This window comes from Protopterus annectens, chromosome 2.part1 (assembly GCF_019279795.1).
Source record: "Protopterus annectens isolate FY-2018-M chromosome 2.part1, PAN1.0, whole genome shotgun sequence".
Classification (NCBI taxonomy): Eukaryota; Metazoa; Chordata; order Ceratodontiformes; family Protopteridae; genus Protopterus; species Protopterus annectens.
In genome coordinates, this window is record NC_056729.1 from 45,865,705 (window position 1) to 45,891,131 (window position 25,427).

Sequence of the window (25,427 nt, forward strand, 5' to 3'; positions counted from 1 at the left end):
ATCGCCTACTCAGTCGCATATCGCCTACTCAGTCGCATATCGCCTACTCAGTCGCATATCGCCTACTCGGAGGTGATCTCTGCCCAACATACAAAGCTATGTCAAACCCACAGCTGTTGGACATGCTCCACTTAAAGAAATCCCAATCCCTCCAAGCTACATGGTCTAGGGACCTAAACCTAGTCACCAAAATAAACAGAACATGCCGGAGGGATAGATTCCTGTCCCAGAGACTTCCCATACTCTGGAATAAACTACCTATCTATATCAAACAAAGCTCATTAGCACTCAAGAAAAATCTTGATTGGATGGGAAATAGAAAATTCACCCTGGGGATCACCTCTGTGGCTCTGCTAGACAGTGGCACAGGAAAATAATTTTCTTGGGTGGCAAAAGCCAGGGTACCTTTTTGGCTGGGCTTGTATAGGCCACAGGGCCGATAGCTTTATATAGGTTCGTAGGTAGGTACTAGGCTGTGTCAAACCCAGAGCTGTTGGACATGCTACACCTAAAGAAATCCCAATCCCTCAGAGCTACATGCACTAGGGACCTAAACCTTGTCACCACAATAAGCAGGACATGCTGGAGGGATAGATTCCTGTCCCAGAGACTTCCCATACTCTGGAACAGGCTACCCATCTATGTCAAGCAAAGTTCATTAGCACTCAAGAAAAATCTTGAGTGGATGGGAAATAGAAAATACACCCTGGGGATCACTTGTATCTCTGCCAGACAGTGGCAAGGTAAAATAACTGCTTGGGTGGCGTAAGCCAGGGGAACTTTGTTGGCTAGGCTTACATAGGCCCTTGGGCAGATTGCCTAGTACCTACCTATGAGAAGGCAGAAATAGTTGCAGCTTACAGTTTGAGATGCACGAGCACATTTCTTACTGCAGAGACCAGATGTTTTACTGAAGTCAGATGTTTACAAGAGGTCAGATGAACCAAAAAGCATTGAAACTACCAGATAGTAGGATTCTTTTGACTGTACTGCACAAGTTGTCGGTGTTGACCTGCCAAAGTAACATTTAAGGTAGATCTTAAGTTTAACTGCTTTTCATCTTAAGGTATACTGTGCCAAGGTAAGATTTTAAAACCGCAGCAATACATTCTTGCCTTCTGTGATATGCTCATTTACTTAATGGGACACTTGCATTACTGAATGGGGACAATTTGCTACAACTCATTTCGGAGCACAGTATCCAATCTAACTGCCAACACTAGGTACTTGGAAACCTTATTTCACAACTGGCATTTTACTGTACAACAAACTTGTATTTTCTTGGTATAGCGCAACAATTCTGAGTAGAGAATACTGCTCAGGCAGGAAACTGGTTCTGACCGTTTTAAACTGGGATAGGATCAACATGAAATGAAGTCTGCAATTGCTCATAGCAACAGGAATTCAGCAACTGTTGTAACACTAGGTAGTGGTGTTACAACAGCAAACTTTGGTCAGAACATAATGCAAATATCTTGCCAAGGGTTGACACTAGAAACCTTTCGTAGAAAGAGGCAGTCTCCTTGATGTATCGGTGCAAGTTGGTTTCTTCATACAACCCCATTAAAACCATGAGAACAAGCAGTTTATGTGTAGCTGTTAATATGCTAATTTGCATTTCATGTTGGGATGTGTCTGCCTAACCTTTATAGTGGTACAAAGCAAGGCAGTTTTGTTTGCTCTATTCCTAACCCTGCAGTTGTAGGGAGTTTAAACGTGAGATTACTTTATAGCAAATATTGTTGATACATCGACAAATCCCAAGCAGGATGTAGATTTTTCCAGTTTTATTAGTTTGGTGTGTTAGGATACAAGACAAGGCGGTTTCTATATATTAGTCACTTGCAAACCCTAATAAGAATCTTTGTAAACCAGCACAGTTAAGTACCTAGGAATCTAGATAGGACACAGCCTAGAAGGACAAGGCTGAGCTTGAACCTGGACTTGTTTTGATGGAAAATGCCAAGATCAGAATGGCAAAGCATTCTGGCCTTTGTCTGTTGTATGCATTTCAAGCACTCCTGGCAGATACAAATATAATTTTGACAATGCAAAATATTTCAGATGTTGTCTAGCTTTTAAATTTTGGAAAACACTTTAGTCTCAAGGGATAATTGGCTAGGCTTAAAATGGCTCGCAAGGGCAGTTAGCTTAGTACTAATCTATGAACTTATGAACCTATGAAGGGTTAGAGAAGTCTAAACATTCATAACCCTTTTGTTGTTACTGTACTGAAACAGTAAGACTGGGCTGAACAGAGAATCTACTGGAATGGTAAGTTGAAAGTTAATTATGACTTGTTAGAAGACTAGATTCTGCATTTGTAATAAGACTGACTGTTCTTGCAAGGCTTGGAAATACTGAACCTTTCTTCCAAGGTACATTCAAGGAACTGGAATAGAATTTTTGTTAATTAAAATTTGGTTCCTGCTGTGTTACCCTTTTTCTTTAATACATCAAGTGCACAAGAGATTTTATAGGGACAGTGAGGCAAATGGGTCTAACAGTTCTATAGTGGCTCCCCCTTCAAAAAAACAGAAGCTAATATTAGAAACAAGGGGGTGAAACCCGTGACATTTCATTAGTAAGGCATGTAAGACCAGTGAAGGCTCCCAACATGAAGACAGGATAGTCAGTCACAATTAGAATACTTGTCTATTGATATACCACCCAATCTAATCAATTTTTGCCCGGAGGTATCTGTATAAATATTTCTAGTCTACAAATAGTCAAATTAGTTTTAATAATCACACTCCTGGAATATACACATGGCATTTTGTTAATATTGTGTGGATCATGTGGCAAGACTTGCATGTTTTCAGCTGACCAAAAAGCAGGTTTGATAGGTATAACTTCATTTAAACCTGGCTTAAATGAAGTTATACCTATCAAACCTGTCCTACAAAATAGGCGGGTTTTCCACTGATCTTGATTGGCTGTTAGAATATATAAAATTGTGTGTTAAATGTCTCCACTTTATCTGATGAAGGGTTTATCCCGAAAGCGCTCATCCTGTTTTTTATCTGTTTTTTCATCTGTTTTGGATATTAAAAGATTCAACATAGCAGTGTTCCACTTTGGTTTTTTCTGCTTTTTGGACTACTGGTTTACTGCTTGGTGGACTTTAGCACAGCACCAGATATTTTTCTTGGAATGTTTTCAGCTGACAAATGTAAACTTTAGTAAATGAAACCAGTCTGCATAATGAAGGTCACCTCATGCACAAGGCTTGATCCCGACCTCTGGCCAATACCAGTTTAGTGTATGCATGCTGTCAATGTCTTTGTGGGTTTTTCAAGCATCTAAAAAAAAAAACTTTCCATGTCAAAACTCACCCAAGCATGGAATTGACAGACTACAACTCTTCCCCCTATATGGCACAATCTATAGACCAACCACTTTGGTTATCTGTGGTGCACAGTGGATCACAAACTCTGCACCTTGGCAGGACTAGCCACTCAAAGTAAACTTTGCTCTAGATGAATGTCATGTTGACCAATATCAGCAAATACCCATGCTCATTTGGGGATAAGTGGGTTTAGGGCACAGCATACTCAGACCTATGGCAGGGGCCCATCAGCAGTGCAAGGGGTATACATACCCCATTGACTAGTACGCAACTGCCGTAAAACTACTAGCCAGCTGTTGCCCAGCTTAGATTACCTGGGATGATTCTATGGGGTAAACGTTGGGCATAAAATTAACCTGCCAAACGAGCTAATTACTATACTCCATGTAGGTTCATGGACAGGATGGAGTGTGAAGTGGACATGACGGTAGAGGCTGGATAGCCTAGGTATCCAGGAGACAAGATGTAAGGGTATTGCAGCAAAGCTACTTGGGCTTGGAATAAAAAAAAGAGTCTGCCACTCAGTACAGGCTAGACATAGTATGGGAATTGTGGCGAGGGAGAGGCTTCAAAAGACAGTAAGGGGCATTAGTGGTAGACGGATGACTATCATCCTAATGATAGAGCAGTATTCATAACCTCATCCTATGCTCCACAGCAGTTTGAGGAAGGGTACATTCAGACAGCATTTGTAGGACCCAATAGATAAAGCAGGATAACAAAACTGGTGTTGATAATGGGTGACCAGAATACATACTGAGAGAGAACAGGGCATGTGGATTGCTTGGGTCCAACACAGGTGAGGCAACAGGATTAGAGGTGTCCTAGACTTCTATCTGGCAAATGATTGATCAATAGCCAGCACATGGTTCAGAATACTCAAGACTGCATACAAGAGTGACCAACATGCAACTCATGTAGACTTCCTCCTAGTAAGGTAGAGGAAGTGGGGTGGAATCAGATTGCAGTCATCCACAGTGAAAGTCTGCCACAATCAGCTGTAAGCAGTGATCAGAAAAGACTAAGGTCAGAGACCAGGCTTAAGACCTGAAAACCAACTTGACAAAGAACAGTTCAAGGAATTACCCAGGGCTGTAGCACCTTAAGATGATGAAATAGCTAGAGTTGAATGGCATCTCAAAACAGTATCTGTAATTGCTACAGAACAGATGCAGTAAAGCCAGATATGGAAATAAGGTACATAAAGAAAGTTGGTGGAATGCAGAAGTCCAGAAGAAATGATGCAGGAAAAAAAGTGGGAAACAGCCAACCAGTATGGCCTCCTAGCCTGATGCATCTTTACCAAAGGAGACTAGGAAAGGAATTGTGAACAGCAAGGAAAAAGGCAGAGGTATTCTACCAGCTTCTGGAAAGAGTCTCAGTAGATGGCATGAAAACTATCAGGTTGCAAGGCAACGATTATAATCAAACACCCTTCATAAAGGATGTTGGCAACATGCTCACCAATCCACAGAATGGCAGATGGAAAGTGCGTCCAGCAGCTTCTGAATGAAGAAAACCCTCAGAAGCTGTACTGCCCAGACAACCTATGATGAAAGTAGCCCAACCACATCAAACGGCACCAAGGAAAATAAGGTCAGGGAAAGCAGCAGGCTCATGTCACAGCAGATATGATAAAGATGCTGGGCACGAGAGGATAAACAGGCAGCTCATAGCAATGGAAAGAAAGGCACATTCCAGATGACTGGAAATCATACTAGTGCCACAGTTAAAGAAAAAGGGGACAATTACAGCTGTGGGCAATACAGAGGTAGCAATACCCTTCACATTGCATGAAAGTTCTGGAGAAAGTGATCAATACCCAGAGTAGCAGAAAGCTGGACAATCAGCAGTTTGGATTCAGACCAGGATGCAGCACAACTGACCCAATGGACTAGAATGATGCAAGAGTCCAACTGGGCATTCCTAGCCAATAACAGGGTTATAAGAAAGCGGATTTGGGCATCCCGGAAGTGATTCAAAGTCCCAGAAACATTGGTATATTTGGTGCAAGTACATGGACCTAATGACTCAAGTATGAAGTGTTTGGTCTCTTGCAGGGGTTGCTAGTGGGAGTGGGTGTGCATCAGGCTCAAAGCCCACTGCTGTTAATACTGCTTATGTACATTAGCAAACAAGCTGGAGGCAACAGATCTACAAAGTTGCTTTATGCAGATGTGGCATTACAGGCAGACTGAGCAAGAACTTCAAAGGATAGGGGAATGGAATCCAAAACTGAAGGCACATGGAATGACACTTGGTACAGAAGACTTAATACCAAATGGGAAATCAGAAGCAGCTGAGAAATGGGGTAGACAGGAAAACAGTGGAGCAGGTTAACAGCTTCAAATATATGGGAAGGATAGCTGAGAACTGAAGTCTGAATGAGGTCAAAGCTTTAGAGGGGCTGCAAACAACTGGCAGTGTCAGCAGTAATGTATGACAGAATGCCAAAGGTGAAAAGTAGGGTGTACAAAACAGTGAGGCAAACAGTACTACTGTATAGTACAGAAACCTGGGCAGTCAAGGCAGAGCAACTGAGGGAGCTACAGGTGGAGATGCACTGTGGGACAGATTAAATTAGAATCTAACAGAAACCAGTAGCTAACTGCAGAAAAGGTCAGAATATAACAAGGTTGTTCAGGCACATGTGCAGAAAAGCAGAAGATAATCTGAAGATGGGAGACAGGAAGAAGGCAACAGGACCCAAGGGCATCCAGCCAAGAGATGCATGGACTGTGTAAAGGAAGACATGCAACAGTGACTAGTGTTAAACACAAGATGGGTTGCCAACTGGCTCACAAACCAGACGCCATCAAAATGGGTGAACCCACAACCAGACCTGTTACTAACAGGGTGCCACAGGAGTCAGTGCCAGGCCCCCTACTGTGCCATAATCAGATGTTCATGTGAAAACTAAAGGGTTGTGGCTGACCGAGTTTGCAATCACTGAATCACCAAATGTCAGTATAGTTCAGGATGGTGTCACACAGACTGACTGGTGTATTAGTCAGTGTCTCAAATTGAATGTAAACAAATGCATCATTCCCGTCAGCACAATGAATGTCCCTTCACACTATCAAAATACCCTAAGTACCCATGACATGGTAAGGGCCCTGGGATCACAGGTTGATAGCTGATAGCCATGTCTACCATTGTAAGGAAAGCTTTCCATGTAGCTCACTTGATTAGCAAAGGCATTGTCTCCAGAGCAAGTTAGAACCCTCCCTATACTCTGCACTTAATCCAGCCCATAAATTGAGTACAACACCCCATTTGGTATGTACCATACTAAAGACCTACAGCAATTTGAGACCTCAGAGGTTTCTAACCATGCTCAATGTGCTCCTGCATCTGCCTCACATGGCCTGACAAATCCGTGTCACTATACTCTATATCATATAGATATTCTTAGGGGAGACTTATGCCTGGCCTACAGAGCAGCCCAAGACCCAAATCTAATTACTTACTGCATATCAAATTGCAGTAGGGCTACCCGTTCCAGGGACTTAAATGTGGCCTGCAACTTATAGGACATGGTGGAGGGACATATCTCCCAGTGAGGCCATATTTTTGGAACAGGCTACCAATTCATATGAAACAGAGAACCTTTATAACTCTATTCAAGAGGAACCTGGATGAGTGGGATGCAGCACCATAAAATTCTCACCAGGGATAGTGCCCACAACCATCCTGGACATGGGCAGTCATCAGTAAATGCAATCTTTGGTATTTACTAGTACCTCTACAGTACTCCATTGGGTTGAAACGGGTAGGCTAAAAATGACCTCCAGGTAGACGGACTAGTCATCTCCTATGGAGGAATGGCTACAGTTGACCAGACTGATTGCATATGGAAAATGGGAAAAAGTGGATTGATTAAATTAGATTTCTACAGATATAAAAAAAACTTGTAATAAAGCAAATCAAAAGCATCTTGACAGTGAAAAATTCAGTTTTTAATTAGTTGCTCAAAGGACTTCATAGGAAAAGTACATCAACAGGTGGTTGCTGGAATGAATGTAGGACAGTTGGTGGCCAATACCATTAATTTGGCATTATTAATCCTGGGTTTAAAGTTCAAAATGTTTGTAATGTACAGAATACAAATTTTGTACACTGGCAGTGAAATCAGAAAAGAGCACCTATATGCAATCGTAAGTTGTCCTTGTGATTTGTCCATGTTTTGCTGGGTCATGTAAATTTATGGTACAAATGTGTACTTTTAGATTTTAATGAAGATTCAAATACTTATTGGCTGTGCCCTCCCATATACAAAAGAGCATTTGTTTTGAAAAAAGCTGGACACTGGACATCAAAGTAGACTTCTGGGATTCAGAGGCAAGACTGCTGAGTAGCAGTGTCAGTGCACAGCTTTGCAGTGACAGTGAAGGAAAAACAGGGAAAGTGATTGGTCAACCCTTTATTAGGACTTAAATTTAATGTATTAAAAATTTTAATTTGTATAGGAAAATGTTCCCATCAACTAGCTTGCTTTACTTAAATTCAAAATCTTTCCAAGGAGAGATGCCACAGATTTCCCAAGCATGTTGTCTTCACTTCATGATCTCCCTCTTAATATAGACTACTCAAAAACAAAGCAGGATATCTTACGAAGTGAAATTATAAATACATTAATCTGGCTGGGAAAATTTAATTAAAAATAGTTGCTATGTAAAATATCTTGAAAATGGGGAATGAAGATGTAATCTACAGAATTTGGGTACTAAAAAGGAAACCTGAACATTGATTCAGCGAAATTTACAAGAAATGCTTATATGAAGTACTAGCCTAGTGCCCTTGTGGACCATTTTAAGTCTAGCCAGTTTCCCTTTTTTACTTAATTACTACATATTCAAATGAAAGAAATGCCACATATTGAATTACTTGGATCCAAAAAGAGAATGGATTTTGAAAAAGTCATGGGTTGAAAATGAAAAAAAGATCGCCTGTTTTAGCAAACAGGATGAAATTTCTAAATTAGTCAATAAATCTGGATTCACAGACTCACTATTAGCAGCTATTATCAAAAGAACTACTTTTATAAGTCTAGATATGACCAGAGCTTTTGACAATTGGGAACTCTATGACATACCTAAATGCAAATTCAAAGAAAAAAAAAGCTTGTATAAGTTAGGAGCTTTTCTACTGGAATATTTAAATAGCAGCACAAAGCATGTCCCCGCACCCTACTTTATTTAGCAATAAAGCAAACATTAACAGAGATAAATTTGAGCACATTTATGGATATGTTTAATATTTCTGGCTTACACAATTCAGAAGACCAAATCGCATTGTAATATCAGGTACTAACTTTGGACAAGACATCTTGAAATTATTGCGCAGGCATTGCAAGAAGAAAATACAGGAAGATCTCTCCCAAGTAAATAGAAACATGCAATACCTTTAAAGTTTAACTTATAAAAAGGTTGTTTCCAGAAATTCGTTAACTATCAGTCCCAAAACAAAAAAATTAAACTTCAGATGCTTATGGCATACCAGGAAAAACGTTTATAAATTATACATGGAATAAAGGTGGTATTAGACAAAATCCTATGCAAAAATGTAATAGGATGTCTGGATAAGGCTTACTGAAAAGAATTACAAGTGATTTAACTCCAAGAATTTTTTTTTTTTTTTTTTTTTTAAAAGCTTGTACTAAAAAGGTAGTAACAGTGTAGAGAGATACAATAGTGCCAGACATGTGCATTATAGCGGCAAGCAGTTCAGTTCTACACCAAGGAAAAAACAGAGTTCAAGAAACATTGTGTAAGCTGGGGTGAAAGTGCATCCTGGGAAAATGTAATCCATGAAATGTCAAATCCCCATTTGCTAACCGGTTTACATTTCTTCCTCTAAAGTCTGAAAAGCCTGCTCCATAGTAGTTGTGTACCATGTAAACATGCTATGCAAGATTTGTACAATACTAACCGATGTATAGTCATTGGTGCTTTTGATTAGATTTACTGAATGTTTATATTTAATGGAAATCATAGTATTACGTCTTCTAATTTGACAATTAAGACGCAAAACAGAATGCAATAGTTCTGAATTACAAAAAATAAAACTAGGTTTGCAGTATTCATCCTTATTCAACTACATGATCCAGTAGTCTCTCCATATCATATTTAAGTATTATAGGTGACAAAAAATGGCTTGCTCTAACTCCATTTTGCATAACCAAGGGATCATTGGGAGATTAAATGAGTCAATGGAAAGAAATTAGAGTGATACGACTATTCACGAGGCAAAAATACATTTTAAACTAAATTTTCCCTGGAATTAAGTGACGGAGTCAATGGATTCAGAATAATACAATGGACACATTTCATAAAGCTACACAAAGGAAAAATCCTTCCCAGACTAGTGGTACATCAGGTAGTGTATGGAAATAAAACCCAACGATAGAATGGAATTGGGTGGAAATTACAATTATAAAAAGTACCTTAAATAGTAAAAAGTTAATTTTAACTCCCACATACACCCAAAATAGCCAGGACATCTAGAAGCTATTTGGAGAACATTAAGCATTTTACCATCTCTGGTCAAACTTTTACATTAAATTTAATTCTAATGCTCCTTTACCCTTGTGTGTTTAAATGATCAATACTATGGCAACCATTATACATGAACTATGAGAAATTGGAAGAAAAGGTCATCTCCTTGCTTTGAAGAACTTCTACAACTTCTGGAAGTATTGAATAGATAGAAATTAAAACAGAGCATTCCAAACCCTCTAGCCTAACCCATTGTTTAAAATGGAAAATTACTAGAAAGTTGTCATCCCTACCATATTTTTCATAAATATGATTAAAAATGGAGTGGGAATGGAACTATTGCAAAATTAGCCTCAAGAATTATTGTAAACCTGTAAATAACTAGGATATTTGTTTTGTAAACAAACACATTTGCTGCTTAATTGCTTGCACCAATTCTAATACTGTTATGGTAATATGGAACTAGTTCAAAAACAGCCTTGGAGTACAATTATTTCAACACTACTAAAAACTCCTAATGGGACTGATATAGTTTATGGAGTTCTGCCTAGTGAATAGATGTGCAAGACCCTTACATCGCTGCCACTAAACGGGCAACTAAAACCGTTCTGCATGGGCAAGTCTCCAATCTTATTAACTTTGAAGCTCCACATCCAAGAGGAAATTTTGGGAAGAGGCTTTTCTCTAATCTTGTACCACTATGTCATAAGTAGATTAGCAATACAGGTGTAGCACAGCAACTCCCTAGACGCACGTATACTGACTGCGGAGAGGGGCTTGGTTCTTTTGAAAAAAAATTGCATTTTCAAGCAATGATTTGACTAACTGTACTAAGAATGCATTGCAGTTACAGCACCTAGGTGGTTTGCCTACATTCAGGACTAATTCATACAATTAAAAGCTTGCGTAACATTATAGAAAGTACTCCAGCATGTCATCTAATATACTTGGTGAAACAGCTGGTAATCAAGAATTTGACTTCTCACTAGTAAACACCATCTTTTGAGTATAGAAAACAGCAAGCATAATCTTTCAATATGCTGGTTCAGGTTCATTGAACTCTAAAAACGTGTGCAAATTTCATAATAGCTTGCTCTTCTCCAATAAAATATGCACTAAGCCAACAAGTAGTTTGCGCGCTTCTCAGTTAGAATGCTACCACGAAACATAGCAACTTTGTATTTATAGTATTGTATACAACTCCAGTTCTATGCCTTTAGTCATATACTTTAAGAGTACAGTCCTACCCTGCAAGCAAGACTTGGAAAAATAGGAAGCTTACCAATTACTAGGATTTCAACTCTTGCAGTATCATTTACAGCATCAACAGGGGGTTGCAGAACCAGGTCTTCCTCACCAGAAGAGTCTGTGGAAATGAAAATATTTGCTTTAAGTAATGTAGCTATTGTATCATGTGGCAGTCATGATTTTTCTATGATAGGATGTACTCAACTCATTTTCATTCCAACTGCAGTTGCTATATTTTCTTGCAAACCAATTTTCAAATCACTCATTCCTAGGAGAAAAATGGAGATTCAACTCCAGCATTTCCATGTTATTTCTAAATGGGAAACTACTGTACAGTGGTAGTCTTAGTTCAGCAATTCACAACGGAATGCAACTGTTGAGATGGCATATAGTTTCTGGGGTGGGGGCTATGCCTCCCATGAGGGAGTAGGGGGCTTAACCCCCCCCACAAAAGTATTTATAGGTTTAGTCTCCATTTTTGAGACTACATTTTTGGCAAAAGTTAACAGTAAACCTACTGTGACGGCCGCACCCTAGACAGCAATCAAGGAGCCCCAATCCTCACCACTAACACCAGAGAGGGTGTCTCATAAGAGGAAAGGATAGCAAATGCACACAGTAAAGTTCAATTTCCCTCAAGTGCACACAGATCAGTCAGGGGCTGGTTGCTCCCTTGCTCTCCAAGTCCCCAGTAAGACTCCCCACTGGTACAGCTATAGGATCCAGATCTCAGCCTAGCTGGCAAGCTTCCAGTACCCTCTGTCCAGCCAGTGCTTTGTGTCCCTGCCCCAAGTAGCCGACACGCACACACTGATGCAAGTATTTGTACAACTTCACAGATACTCCTGGGAAATGCTAACAGATTCTCCAGCTGTGCCCCTTTACCCAGACTATACGGTAGTAATCACTGCAACCGCCAGCTTATCAGCTACCCAAAGGCCCTTAAAAAGGGTGCCTAATTATTACTGTGCAATATTATCCAATTGGTAAGTGTCAAACAGTCTAAGGCTTAGAGTGGCTGTGTACAATAACCTCTATACATATGCAATGTACTCTAGAGCTCAACTTATCTCTACACAAACCAGCCACAAGTAAAAGGTTTTTAAAATATTGAATACTAAAAAACACAAGACAACCACTACACCACAGTGCTACTAGAGTTCAGAGATCACACAAACTTAAGTAGGAAAGTTCAGAAACTTAACACAATACAGTAGGACAGTTCTGATGCAACAGAAAAACAGTCTTACTAATTTCCTAGCTATTACTACACGAAAACATACTTCTGAAATAACTTTAAGACAACAGGCAGAGTGCTGAGAGAAAAATGCTTAATTTCTGGTTCTCACTGTTCAAATTGAAACTGCAGTTCTGATAAAACATTACACCATTTTATTACACTTTCCTGGTTCCCAGGCCACACCAAAACTGCATTTACATTCTTTTACACTTAGAGCAATAAAGGACATTTCACATGTAAAATTCTGGTCATTAACTTTAGCCTTAAAACAATAGGCAGGATGCTTACTCCAGACTAATCAACTCCAAATCCTAACTTCAAAGGACATACAAAACTTTTAATTTCAAACATTTGAAATGCTTGGCTGTTTTCCTTACAGTAGATGGCAATGCTGCTACAATCTTGAAGTTCACATTGTACAGTGTTTTCTTTCATTTAAGAAACAAGCCTGTATTTTATATTTACAAATGCCAGAATTATGTATCAAATTCTATCCGACTAGGCTGTCAGCCTTCACCCCTTCTCTACTAGTCTTCACACCTACCATAGGTAAACTCAATCTGCACTATATATCAAAATAACTATTAGTGTTCCAGTATAGTTTTTTTTTTTTGCACTGAAATGAAGCCTTGGATACATTTTCAATTTAATCTCACTGCAGCAGTACACATTGGCATTGCCAAACTGCATTTTAATCTTACAAATTCCTGTGCGTCCCCGTGTAAAACTGCAATATGAGGAAAGAACTAAACTACAAGTTCCAGAACCAGAGGCTGTGCCTCCTTGAATTACAATGCAGAGTAGTCTACTGGTGAAATTGTACATCCCTGCTGATACTGCACTGGTAATTAAATTTAAATGCAGCATTTACAAAAGATAAATGAGCACAAATATTTAAACAGACTATACAGTGAAGACAGGAACTCAATCAGCATGGCTATAGTAGACACCTAAAGGAGTATTAGTATTATGTAGAATTTAGAGCATTGACAGCGTTACAAATGTTTGGTCTCCAGAAAAGGACTGGATATTATTCTTGGTCACATCTACAGGTTTTAATCCTCCACATATCATGGACCAACCCTTTTCATCTTTCCATTGGTCAACCATCCCATTTTCTACTGGACTCCTTGCCACGGTCACTCTTTCAAGCAGACCAATTGGTTATTCTAAATGCTGCCAGGAGTCCTTATCCCCTCAAACATTGGTCTTGGAATATTGGTGGGCTTTAGTCCATCTATCATGTACCTGCTCTTAATCCATTATCCAACCTACCCCTCACATAACTACCTCAATTGGCTCTTCCCTCCTCCCATCCAACTTATTTCTCCTCCAACCTATTTCTCCTCCAGGCCATTACACGTCACCCCCTTATGCCCATGTACGACTGGCTATTTTATCACATGGTGGGACACCATTTCATTTACTTTTAGTCTCCTTTTAATATTCTGTACACTCAAATTCCCCCACTGCTAAACCATTCATGTCCGTATCACTAAGGGTTCCTCTTTATGCATGGACAGAAACATACCCCTGCAGTTTTAAATCTATTTTTAATCTCCTAGCTAACTGTACTATAGTCCCTTCAAACCAACTCTAAAAACATTTTAATTTTTCCCAGATCATTTATCTTCATGCACATCCCTCTAAACCCAATTAGTAAAGGTTTATGATCCCCACCCACTAGTCCAATGGCTGGTTCCAAAGGTTTCCTTATTTTTTTACTATATTTCAAAATTTTTATGATACAAGATCTACACCTGCTTGCTTTCCTAAATGTTAAAGTATCCCTACATATTAACCACTATAGCTCCAATTACTCTGACATTGGATTGTCAGTCTTATTCCAGTTTTTATTCCCAATTAAATGGTTTGATTTCTGGTCATACCACCTACCCCTCCTACCCAGTCTGCTTACATCCTTTATATCTTTGATTAAACTATTTTCTTTTCTAAATCCTTATTCATTTTACCCCTTTTTTTCATTTCTAATTTTAACACTTCATACTTGCACATAGAGATGTGTAGGCAGATCTGATGCGTGTGAAAGTGCCAACTTGTATTCGTGCTTAAATCCATATGGCAATAAACAGTTTTCATGTTTTCATCTAACATGATTAACTTTAGCAGTTAATCTTGACCAGTTCATCCTTCCTGTTCTCCGTTCAGAAGGTTATAGATTTGCACTTAACCTTTATTCTGAAGTAATAACCGTAACACTACCGTAGAGTTAACCTGTGTTTACATACTTAAACTGAAGCGCACAAACTGATTAACTGCCTGCACTCCTGTATCCATTTTTAGTATAGACACAACCTCCAATCCTCTACTCATTACCTAGAGAGTAATATCACCTGAACTATGATGTAGACAAAAATAGTCTTATACTGTAAATACCAACACAGGCTAAAATCCTCCAATAGCCTAGTAGCACTCCCTTTATTAGCCTATGAAATTTAAGACCATTTATTAAGTGCACCCACCATCTACCTAAGGTGGTTTCTAAATCTTTTCTAAATTGTCAATTTTCAAATATTTCGAATGGTATAAATATATCCAGACTACTGTTTGCACCTGTTAAACAGCACTTCTCTGCCTTTGAGTTCTCTAATAGGTACACCTTAATTTAACTGATTTCCGTTAGCTTGTTCGCCAAAAAGCCAAGCCAGGGTATCATGTTCCCCATTACACGAGACACTCACCCTAGTATTTTCTGTTCAATTTTAGTCTCATCTGAAAATTTAACTTGTTTGGGCAAAAGCACATCATACCCAGACCAACCTGTCAGAATTCCATTTAAATTTAGTCCAAAAATGCACAGAACTGATACTGTTGCAATATATCAAGGAAATTTGTACTACAAACTCATTTACACCCCCCCTTTACATCTTTGACAGAAACTGCAATTTCTCTACTTTAAACAAGGGATACAACATAAAGAAGTTGCTGCCACTCATCCTAGAGAGCAACAGTGGCAGGAGACAGATTTCCTGGGAACTATACCAAATACTAAACAGTCACTAAAAAGATGTACCAAGGACTCCATGCAGCAGAAAAAATACATACCTATTCAGGGTCACCTTGGCTACTAAAATATTTAGCAAAATTAATGATTAAGCTTAAATACACAATGGAAATGTCAAATACAAAAATATTAAAGCCTGTTGCTCAGCTCAAACTGTCTGTATAAAGGGTCGATTTGAACCACTTTTGTGGTAAGGTTGCAGACTAAACCTGCAATTTTTGGAAAGGAACCACCAATATAGGAGAATCCAAGCATTAGTACATTAGATTACCAGTTACTCTAGCATTGGCACTTTCTTTGAATAGATGGTCACTTTTCCTGAATGTCAGTTGGTATATATTCTTGAAACTCCTGCAAGATTGTTCCCAAGATCTGCAAATATGAGCCATTTCACAGAGGGAAAACAAAGGCCTATAACTGAACAATTGAGTATTTAGTGCATTTCGGGACTGCAGCCTGCTAGAGTGGCAGCCAGTAGCCCCCATTTAATATTTTGTAGAGGAATGCATTGAGCAATAAATTCATCTAGCTGAACCTATGATAGTACAGGGATACTTGTGCTCCTTAGCTAGGTGTATAACCCCCCCCAAAAAAAATATATGTTTTATTCTCAGCTGATGGAGTACACTATTGCAAGCAGAAAGTGCATTTAAAAATGTATTTCAATTTGGGCAGGAGTACATTAAAGGCAATGGCTCACAGCCTCAGGGGGTTAGCAACTTGGGCATTTCAATATACCTTGATCAGAGTGTGATTAGTCCTGAGTAGTGATAGGAAGGTTGTGTCTAGAGGGTCTGCAATGCTGAAGTTAGCAATGTTAGTTTTGTAAAGGTGACATGACATTACTTTGCTTTTTTGTATGTGCATTGAAGAGCTTATTTTTCCAAAGTCAGTACCATACATCTGTGGCCCACACCTCGTATCCAAATCTGATCTTGTTTGTGACAGGCAGATATGTACTGACCTATTTACTTTCATATGTATGGACCTAATTTTCACACAGTAATGTAGCACCCCTATCCCCAATGCTGCACTGCTCTGTCTACAGTTCAGTCACCTGCAGTGGGAATAGATTCCACACCAGTCTGGTCTTCCAACACCAAAGGCTGGAACTGCCTGTTGATCTGACACTGCACATTTCCCTAGAATGCATATTCCTTCCTAGAGCATAGGTATACTTCAACATTAAACCTAAATAAGTTCATCTCCTCTGTGGAATTTCCAACAGGGGATACCACGATGGAGCAAACATCCCTACTTAAAATTAAAACCTTTGCACCATTTTGCTCATCACATCCAAGTCTTAGTAGGCATATACTCCAAAAGATTACCAAACACCCTAGCCCAGTTTCCCAAGAGAATTGCCTGGTAAACTCAGTCTTGGCTTTTCCCTGTTGGGGTCGCCACAGCAGAACTCCAGTCCACTAATGATCGCCAGTGAATGTTTACGGTATCGAGTTGCCAGCCTGGCACCCAACCTACAAAGAAGGCACACCCACACATGTTAGCACCTACCTGCATGCCTTAAGTCACTACCACAGAAAGGACATGCAAACTCTGCACAGAAGGCGCTCCAGCAGAAAATAGAGTCTGAGAACCTCTTGCTGTGAGGTGACAACACTAACCGCTGCACCACTGCGGCCATATTGCCTGGTAAACTAACCTGTTATCGATCAAGTTAATGAAGATGGAGGCAAATCAAACTACCACAGAAAGGAGCTTAATGGCTCATCCATAAGCTACCTACTAAAGTTGAGGATTTCAGCCTGTAGTGGTAATTTATTCCATAAGGTGGACATTGAGTTAGGAATCTGTGCAGTGAAATTAATCCCAAATGTGACATGTGCCTATAATCCCCAATTTAGAGGCCAGTACATTAAACAGCTAAAGCCAAGACAAAGAAAATGTTCCAGTAGCTTTCACAACCACTGGACGTCAAAACTATGCAAGTACAAAATTCTCAACTCTAAACAGCATTTCTCCTCCCCCTTTCTTGGGATCATTAACTTCTGGAACTAGAGGAGTTTTACAAGATATGAAGCAACTGACCTAGAGATGAAAGGACAGCAGGACCTGAAACTCATTTTAAAAATAGTCACTATTTTGCAATAACTTTTCAGATGTGTTAGGAATATCTTCAAAAATTTTTTTGAAGAGGATTCCTAAACTTGATGGTATTTCTCAGTACTTGCATTCGGTAGGAGACTGATCTGACATGGAAGATTAAGACATTAAAAGGAATTTGGTGCATCCTTATAGCACATCATGGCCAAGTCAGCATGTCTATGTGGTTTACTTTCCTATCAATCCTACTGTTTGAAACAGCTTCCGTGAAAACCGAAGTGCTAATGTCTCCAATGTCTAATTCCACATAACCGAACTTCAAAACCTCACCCCCTTTTTGACACATGGTAGCACTGGTGTGGCATGGCCAGAAATGTTGAATTAGACATTGATATTTGGAACATTTTGTGGAAATGGTTCGCTTAAGTGGCCGGTCGATCACGTGTGATCAAATATATGAAGGTAAACCTATGCCCATGAGGTTTAGATGGATTTAATCTAGGGATGGCATGTTTGGATTGTGTAGAACTTATGGCAAGAAACTTAGTTGTAATGTACAGTGGTACTTTGTTTCAAAAAGTGTAGCATGTGTGCACACTGTGGAGGGTTTTATAGGGTGGGCAAGCCAATACATGGTAAACTGGATCATTTCATCAAGGACACTACTTGGTTATCCATTTATGGGCATGGAAATGCAAAGCATCTTTGCCAGAGAAGCTGGCCTGTAGCTGGGGGATTCTACTCAGATGACTTCAAGAGTACTTTGATATTTAACCAAAAATACACCAGTAAACCCTCACTAAAAGGGTAAGACTTTGATAAGTTTACATAAATGGAGTGCTCCGTGATTAGAGCTTTATGGAGGATTTGCTTATGTTGGGTACAGAGCTGCTACCAAGTTAATTATACTTCTCTTGTGCTGGCATTAATTTCATATAATGGATTCCTGTAATTCAATGAAAAACATGTTATGGACGTAAGGGTGTGATGTGAGGTGACAGGTGAAGTCACTAACTAGACACTGGCACCAGTTGGATATCATGTTTATGTACCCAAAACTCGCACCCTGCTACATTACACTTGACGGCAGTCATGTCCTGGATCCCCACAGTGGGTTGTTCTGCATAAGTACGCATCCTAGGACTGGTTAGAACTTGACAGCAGAGAATTAATGGTGTGAGCAATAAATCTGCTTCCTTTGTCCTATGGTTTCATTCTTTAGCCTCAAATTGCATACTGTGCAACACTGTACACATTAGACACTGCTACCAAGCAAGTTCTGGAGGAAGTCCATGTGATCAGTGCTCAACCTTATTAAATACAAAAAGTGCCAAACACCAGTGCAGGAATTAACTGGTGTATTGGTTTACCTTAATATGTCTGTAAATTACATATGCGAATGTACTATTGTGCGACTAAACTGCGAAAAACTTAACTAATGTCACCAAAGTTTGAAAATCAAAATCTGGAAAACCAGATTTGATTTTCAAACAAAAACTGCAAATACACATCGTAAGGCAGGGGAGCAATCCCCTCTGCACCCCCTGTGGAGGGCTGTGCCCCTCCATACCCCCTACTTTAATTTACTAACTCAGATCGCACTACAGTGGGAAAAGGGACCATTTCCTGATCCCTTCTAGTGCAATCTGCACCCAAAATGCCAAATCTGCAATGAGCGAATGCCAATGTGCATTCATAGCAGTTATTGGGCCATAAAATGCAGGCTCCATTTGAGGAACAGAATCAAGATCCAAGCAGACATGTCCCCCTTTCATCACTGGTAGTACCAATGGAGCACTAGACCTATTGGGGTATTAAAGCTAATCGACAAGGAGGTGCAGGTTTGTACCTGCTCAGTGACCAGTCTACTTGCAGACATCTTGTACTCTCACAGCTTTTTTGGCTGTAAAGTAGCTGCTGCAGGAATTCAACTAAACAAATGAGACAACACTGCTGTGCCTCTGTCAAGCCAAAGGTGAGAACAGATAGCAAAAAAAATGTGTGAAGCTAGAAAGTGGCAGTGATTTTGGATCCTACCTGGTTCACAGGAACAGGAGTAAGGAGTTACTCAGATGGACAAACCCATCAAACTGGCTCATACAGCAGTGTCTCCTTTGCCACAAGTACAGGAATTGACTAGTATGAAAATTAACCACCTTGGAGTGGTAATGTTTTGAGGTGTGCAAACTTGTATTGACTATTAGAGCACTTTACAGAATGTTACCACACTGCCAAAGTCATGCTTCAAAAGTGTTTATATCATTATGAAAAACCTTTGCAAATAATGGGATGCTGTCCATTTCAACAATTGCCAACAGCTAGCTCAGTAGGGCGTAAGCAATCTGTACATTTTATACACCACACTACACCCAAAACCATTGTTCTTTTGTACCATAGGAGTTCTGATCAAGGTTTGCTCTGCACACCGGAGATTATGGGGGCTGAAGTAAAGTTTTTTCAGCAACTGTAAGCAGAGATAGCCTGCTTGGAGTTAAAAGGAGAGGAGTCTAAAAGTACCATCCTATTTTACATGACCAACTTAAGCCAACTGGTAGTTCAGTATTAGCAAGGCCTTAAAATGTATGATGCAACCATAAATACTATAATACAGAACTAATGACAAGTTAAAAAATGGACAGTAAAGCTATTAACTGTCTGGGAGTACAGGTTTAAAAAAATTTATAGAAAAAACTAGAAAGGCTAGAGTCCACACACTTTACTGTGATGCCTGCAGAACTGTTACTGCTGTTGTATGCCAGAGTCCTCCTTTTCCCTTAGTGAATTAGGACACCTTTCCCTCCCACACACCAAGTTACCTTTTTCAGTTTTCTATCATACATTTCTGAGCTGTAGCACATCATGCTAAAATAGGATTGGTTAGGCTAATCAGATTATTGTACAGAATGATTAGCAATGTTACATTAACTCCGCAGACAATCCATTTTAAGGAGGCTTTCAGTCTAAAAATGCCATGAGTGCAATTTTAAGCCAATATTCAAAATATTACCTGGTATTGAAATTCATACCCTGTTAACACTAAAATTGGACAATTGGTTATGCCCTTCATATACATCTCTGCTGCAGTAGTCCAAGCAACACAGGTTATATCCTGCATAAAATGTAACGCTTCTATATCATCTTATCGAAAGATGCATTCAACAAACATCTTCATAGACAAGTAAACAGCAAATCCTGTAATCGCCAAACGGCCACATCAGCGACTTTTTTCCCCCCAGGGAAAAAAAATCACTTGGCCTAATAAATGTTCAAACACTACATAGTGGGTGGATTTGCCCCCATACCTAAATATACCAACTCAGAACATAGTGGGGAAAGGGCAAATGCCTGATGGCCAAGCACTTTTTCCCCTGTGAAAAAAAAAGTTGCTGATGTGACCGTTTGGCGATTACAGGGTTCGCCGTTTACTTGTCGAAGACATGTTTGCAGAACACGTCTTTCAACAAAATATAGACCAGGTATAACCTGCCAGCTTCCAAAGCTTCAGGACCTTCCATGCATTTTAAACCATTAGTCAGCTTGAATGGAGTAAGTCATGTTTGGACAAAGCCCTTCAGAGCTTTCCTGCCAAAGAGTGCTGCTTTCTGGTCTTCAGAGGATCAGTCTACTTGTGCAATTACATTGCTGGATTGATTAAGTTCCCTCAGAGAAAAAAACTTCCAGATTTTTTAATGTTTAAATTTACCTTGTGTGGTAAGGTGCTAAAGTTAGGAGTATGTTTGTTTTTGACAAGAGTGACCGCTATACAGAAGCACGTGTGTTTCAGTTTAAAAATTGAATTTAAACATGCCAAAGCCTTTATCTATGGTAAAACTGTTTTGAGTGCATTTTTGGGGCTGATGCATTAGTGATTTTACTGTTTTTATTGGGGGGGGGGGTCTTTATGCTATTATAACTAACTATCAGCTTGTGCTGCTTAGTCTCCCTATGAGAAATGTATCATTTTTCAGCTTGCCCATGGAACAAATTACTGGTCCCATGGATAGCCTTTCTTCCAAAAAGTTGGAAGAGACTGCCACCAGACCAGGCTAGCAATTTGCTTCATTCATCTTGGCGACTTAGTTGTAGCCAAATTGGTTCCTGTGACCACTCATCTTCCCTACCTTCCTTTGATGTTACCCATACAGCCTCCATCCCTTCCTTCTGGTGTTACCCACACAGCCTCTATAGATTGGAGGTTAGCCAAGTCCAATGCAGCTAAGCTTCCCTTAGTGGGCAAGGGATAGACTTGGTTAGTTTCATTCTATAGTAATGGTTAAATCTGACTAGGGGTCTTGTATAAGCTATTGACCCTTAGGAGATTTCAAATCTGGAGATGAATGTGATTAATCTCCCCATCAAAGGATTCATTTCCAGAATATGCCAGTTTTTTCACTGGGACAAGAAGTTTGTCACTCTGAAATGAAGTTTTGCAATTAGAAAACTCAACTGCACTTTTTTGTGCCTTGCTACCGTGACCAGAGTCGAGCATTACATAGAGGTTATGCACAATACCTCAAGAAGGTGGTTCTTCAATTATAAAGATGTCTACCTACAACTCCCACAATCTTCTGTGGGATTTAAAATCCATGGTAATCTTCCCTCACCATCTTCCCAAACCTTCCAAAACTTGTTACTGGTTATGTGCGTTAATCACAGGAAACCGTAGTGTATCGTAAGTGCAGACTAAAATAGCATTGTAATGCTTTTTCCTCAGTTGTCTCAAGAAAGGTCTAAAATATCTAGCTTGGTGTTTGAGAATTTAGCTACATTTTGTGCTTTGATACTTGTCCGACTTTTGCAACTATATGCATAGCCACAGTATTGGTAGAAATATTGATATTTAAGGCACTGTTGAACTGCTAGTTCACACTGAACCACAAGGATACTAGATTAGTCACATTTTCCCTCCTAGACTTAGCATAGTGGTTTAGACCCCAAGAGATTGTAATTTGGTTAAAAGTGCAGTATTGTCTTACAGCCAACAGAAACCTATAACCTTACATTGTGTTCTACAACGTTATCACCTCATGATACATCCGATTTTCACCTTTGCTTGCTACTAGTTTATATGTCTGCACATCACTTGGGCCAAAAAACATCAACTGCTACCCATTTATAAATGAAAAAATATTAAAACAGATGAAATCTTAAGTGGATAAATACTAACCCTCCTAGACCAGACACTCCTCTCCCTTTTCCTGTCCTCTTTGCTCATTTCCTCAGACTGTGCTTCTAACTTCCACTGATACACCCCTACTTCTCTGGATAAACTTTTATGCAATCTGACTACCTGCTCTACACCCTCCCACACAACCTAGTTGGTGGTTCCTTATAGTTGCGCCCCCCCCCCCCCCCGATTATAAGTAGAACAATCAAAAAACTGAGTGCCTTTTTTGGGAGGAAGCATCCTTCAGTATGCATATCCTTACATTTGGTTAGTGAAAATTCAGTAGTCCAGGTTGCTCAGTCAGTATTCAATTCAGATTTGACCACTGACACCTGGCCGTGAGTGGCATTACTGCCCTGTCCAGTTACTCTGGTTAGGAACAGCTACAAAAATGCCCAACTCCCATTACGTTGCCTTTCTTCAGACTTGAAGATTAAGATATACAAGCAGTAAAACTTAAGTGAATTGTTAACATTCAAACTTCCAAGTACCACAGGTGAGTGTCACCAACTTTTGAAAAATAAAACTGACTACTTACCGGAATTGTAAACAGACGTTTAAAAAGTTACCCAATTTATTAGAACTCTAAATGTGACCGACCAGAAACATAAGTAATCCCTGAACTGTATCGCCCAAGGCTGCTATAAAAATCGCCCTGCTCTCCCTTTTTGATTTTTATAGTTTCAAAGCTTCATTAATTACATCTACCCATAGCAATCATCCTGTTGTGAAAACTAAGCAATACCTTTAACAAGGTTTCCTCAACATGGATATGTTGGGGCTCAGCAAATGAAAAACTCTAATGTATGTTTTTTGCAATATTTCACTCCAAGAGCTTTTAGCATCCCTGACTTCACTGCAACTCTCAACTCCCTCCCACCAATTTTACAGCCCCATCACTTACAGCCCCAAACTCTTTAGTGTCCATTTTGCTGTTACTCAAACTGCTGGACACCTTGAGTCACTGTAGCCATTGTTCTCCCCACCCCTACTAAGAGAATAAATTGAAAAAACCTTCGCCTCTGTAGTAAAAACAAATTCCTACTAGCATAACCATGCGGTGTACTTAATTTCCTATAACAGTCTCCCACAGCTTGGTTTGATTATATATGCAATTAGAAAATTCAACTACATGGTTTTGGGGCACTGTTACTGCAACCAGGATCCAACCCAATCCTTTCACCCTCACTATGCTCAGGCTCAAATCAGCTCCCTTACCCTCATTTTCTGCCCACCCCCACAAAAATTTAACTCCAACCACTCCCACCACTGAAAATTAATCCTATAACCATACAATAATCTCCCATCTCAAAACTCCTAGCTCCTCCATCTCTCTATACTCGCCTTTTAGCATAGTATTTATCACAACGTCATTCTCCCCATATAAAAATTTCTCTATCAGTAGCCCCCTTTCCCCCCATTTTTTCTACATGGGTTTGGAGTATCATTTTAACTGTCACCAACTCAGTTCAGTGCCACACTTCAACCTTCACTCATGCCGGTCACAGATCTTCCACAACATCCATCCATCTCTTTGGACATCCTTGCTTCCTCTTGCCTCGTTTGTCCCAATCTTTACCAGATTTCTGTTTTTCTGCATGTGTCCAAACCGCTGTAATCTGTTTTGATCTTTTCTGCAACTGGAGCCACTCTGGCTTCTGCTCTTATGTTCTCATTTCTTCATCTGTCCCACAGAGTACATCCTACCCCCCCCTTTCAGGCACATTCCCATCACCTCTAGCTTCAGCTGTTCTGCCTTTACTTCCCAGCTTTCTGTACCATATAGTACTGGTTGCACCAGTGTCTTGCACACCTTACTTATCAGCTTCTTTGGCATTCTTCTGTCAGACTACACCTGACACTGCCAGTTGGCTGCACTCCTTGATTCTAGTTTTGATTTCTTCAGACTTCTTAACCACCCCTCCCAGATACTTGAAGCTGTTTACCTGTTCCACTATCTTCCTTTCTACCTCTATTCTCAGCTTCTTCTGATACCCCAATTTGCTGTCATTACCACTGTCTTATCTGTGCTTCGTTTCATTCCATGTGCCCTCAATTTTGCATTCCATTCTCCTATCCTTTGCTGTAGTTAAAGCTCAGAGTCTGCCTGTAATGCTACATCTGCATACAGCAACTTTGTTCTGACCCCTCTGACTTGTTTGCTAATGTAGTCCATCACCAGTATGAACAGCAGTGGGCTCAGAGCTGAACCCTGGTATACACCCACTCCCACTGGGAACCCCTCTGAGGCCAAACCCTGTACTAGTCATTGTATCTTTGTACATAGCCTGCACTAATTCTGTGACTTTCTGGGACTTCAAACCACTGCAGTATTGCCCAGATCAGCTTTTTTGGGACCTTGTCATACACCTTATCCAAGTAGGAATGCCCAGTTGGACTAGTCTAGTATCTTCAAGTATGTCTCACTGCAAAACATCAGGTCAATTGTAATGCATCCTGATCTGAATCAGAACTGCTCATCTCCCATCTTACATTCTACTACTTTGTATATCCGTTTATCACCCTCTCCAGAGCTTTCATGCAATGTGATAGGAGTTTGATGCCTCTGTACTGCCCACAGTTGTGAATGTCCTTTGTTCTTGTACACTGGCACAAGTATGCTTATACTCCTGTCATCTAGGATACACCTCTCTCTCTCCACACTATTAACACCCTCGGGAGCCATTTCTCCCCTATCTCACCCAGCATCTTTATCATATCCACTGACCTCATCTGAGCCTGCTGCTTTTCCCCCCAGACTTCATTTTCTTTAGTGCTTTTCTTCCTTCTAGGGTGGGCGCCTCATCACAAGCTGTTTCTGGGGTAGTACATCTGTG

General features: G+C 39.9%; 1 protein-coding gene across 2 annotated transcripts in view; it reads right to left on the reverse strand.

Annotated features, from left to right (window-relative positions):
* LOC122793959 (alpha-2-macroglobulin-like protein 1) overlaps window positions 1–25,427 on the reverse strand; it is a 621,161-nt gene that overhangs the window by 260,102 nt on the left and 335,632 nt on the right. For both annotated transcript variants that reach the window (XM_044062013.1, XM_044062014.1), the window contains one exon: window positions 11,129–11,212. In XM_044062013.1, coding sequence (XP_043917948.1) covers window positions 11,129–11,212 — 84 coding nt within the window. The remainder of the gene's footprint in view (window positions 1–11,128; window positions 11,213–25,427) is intronic.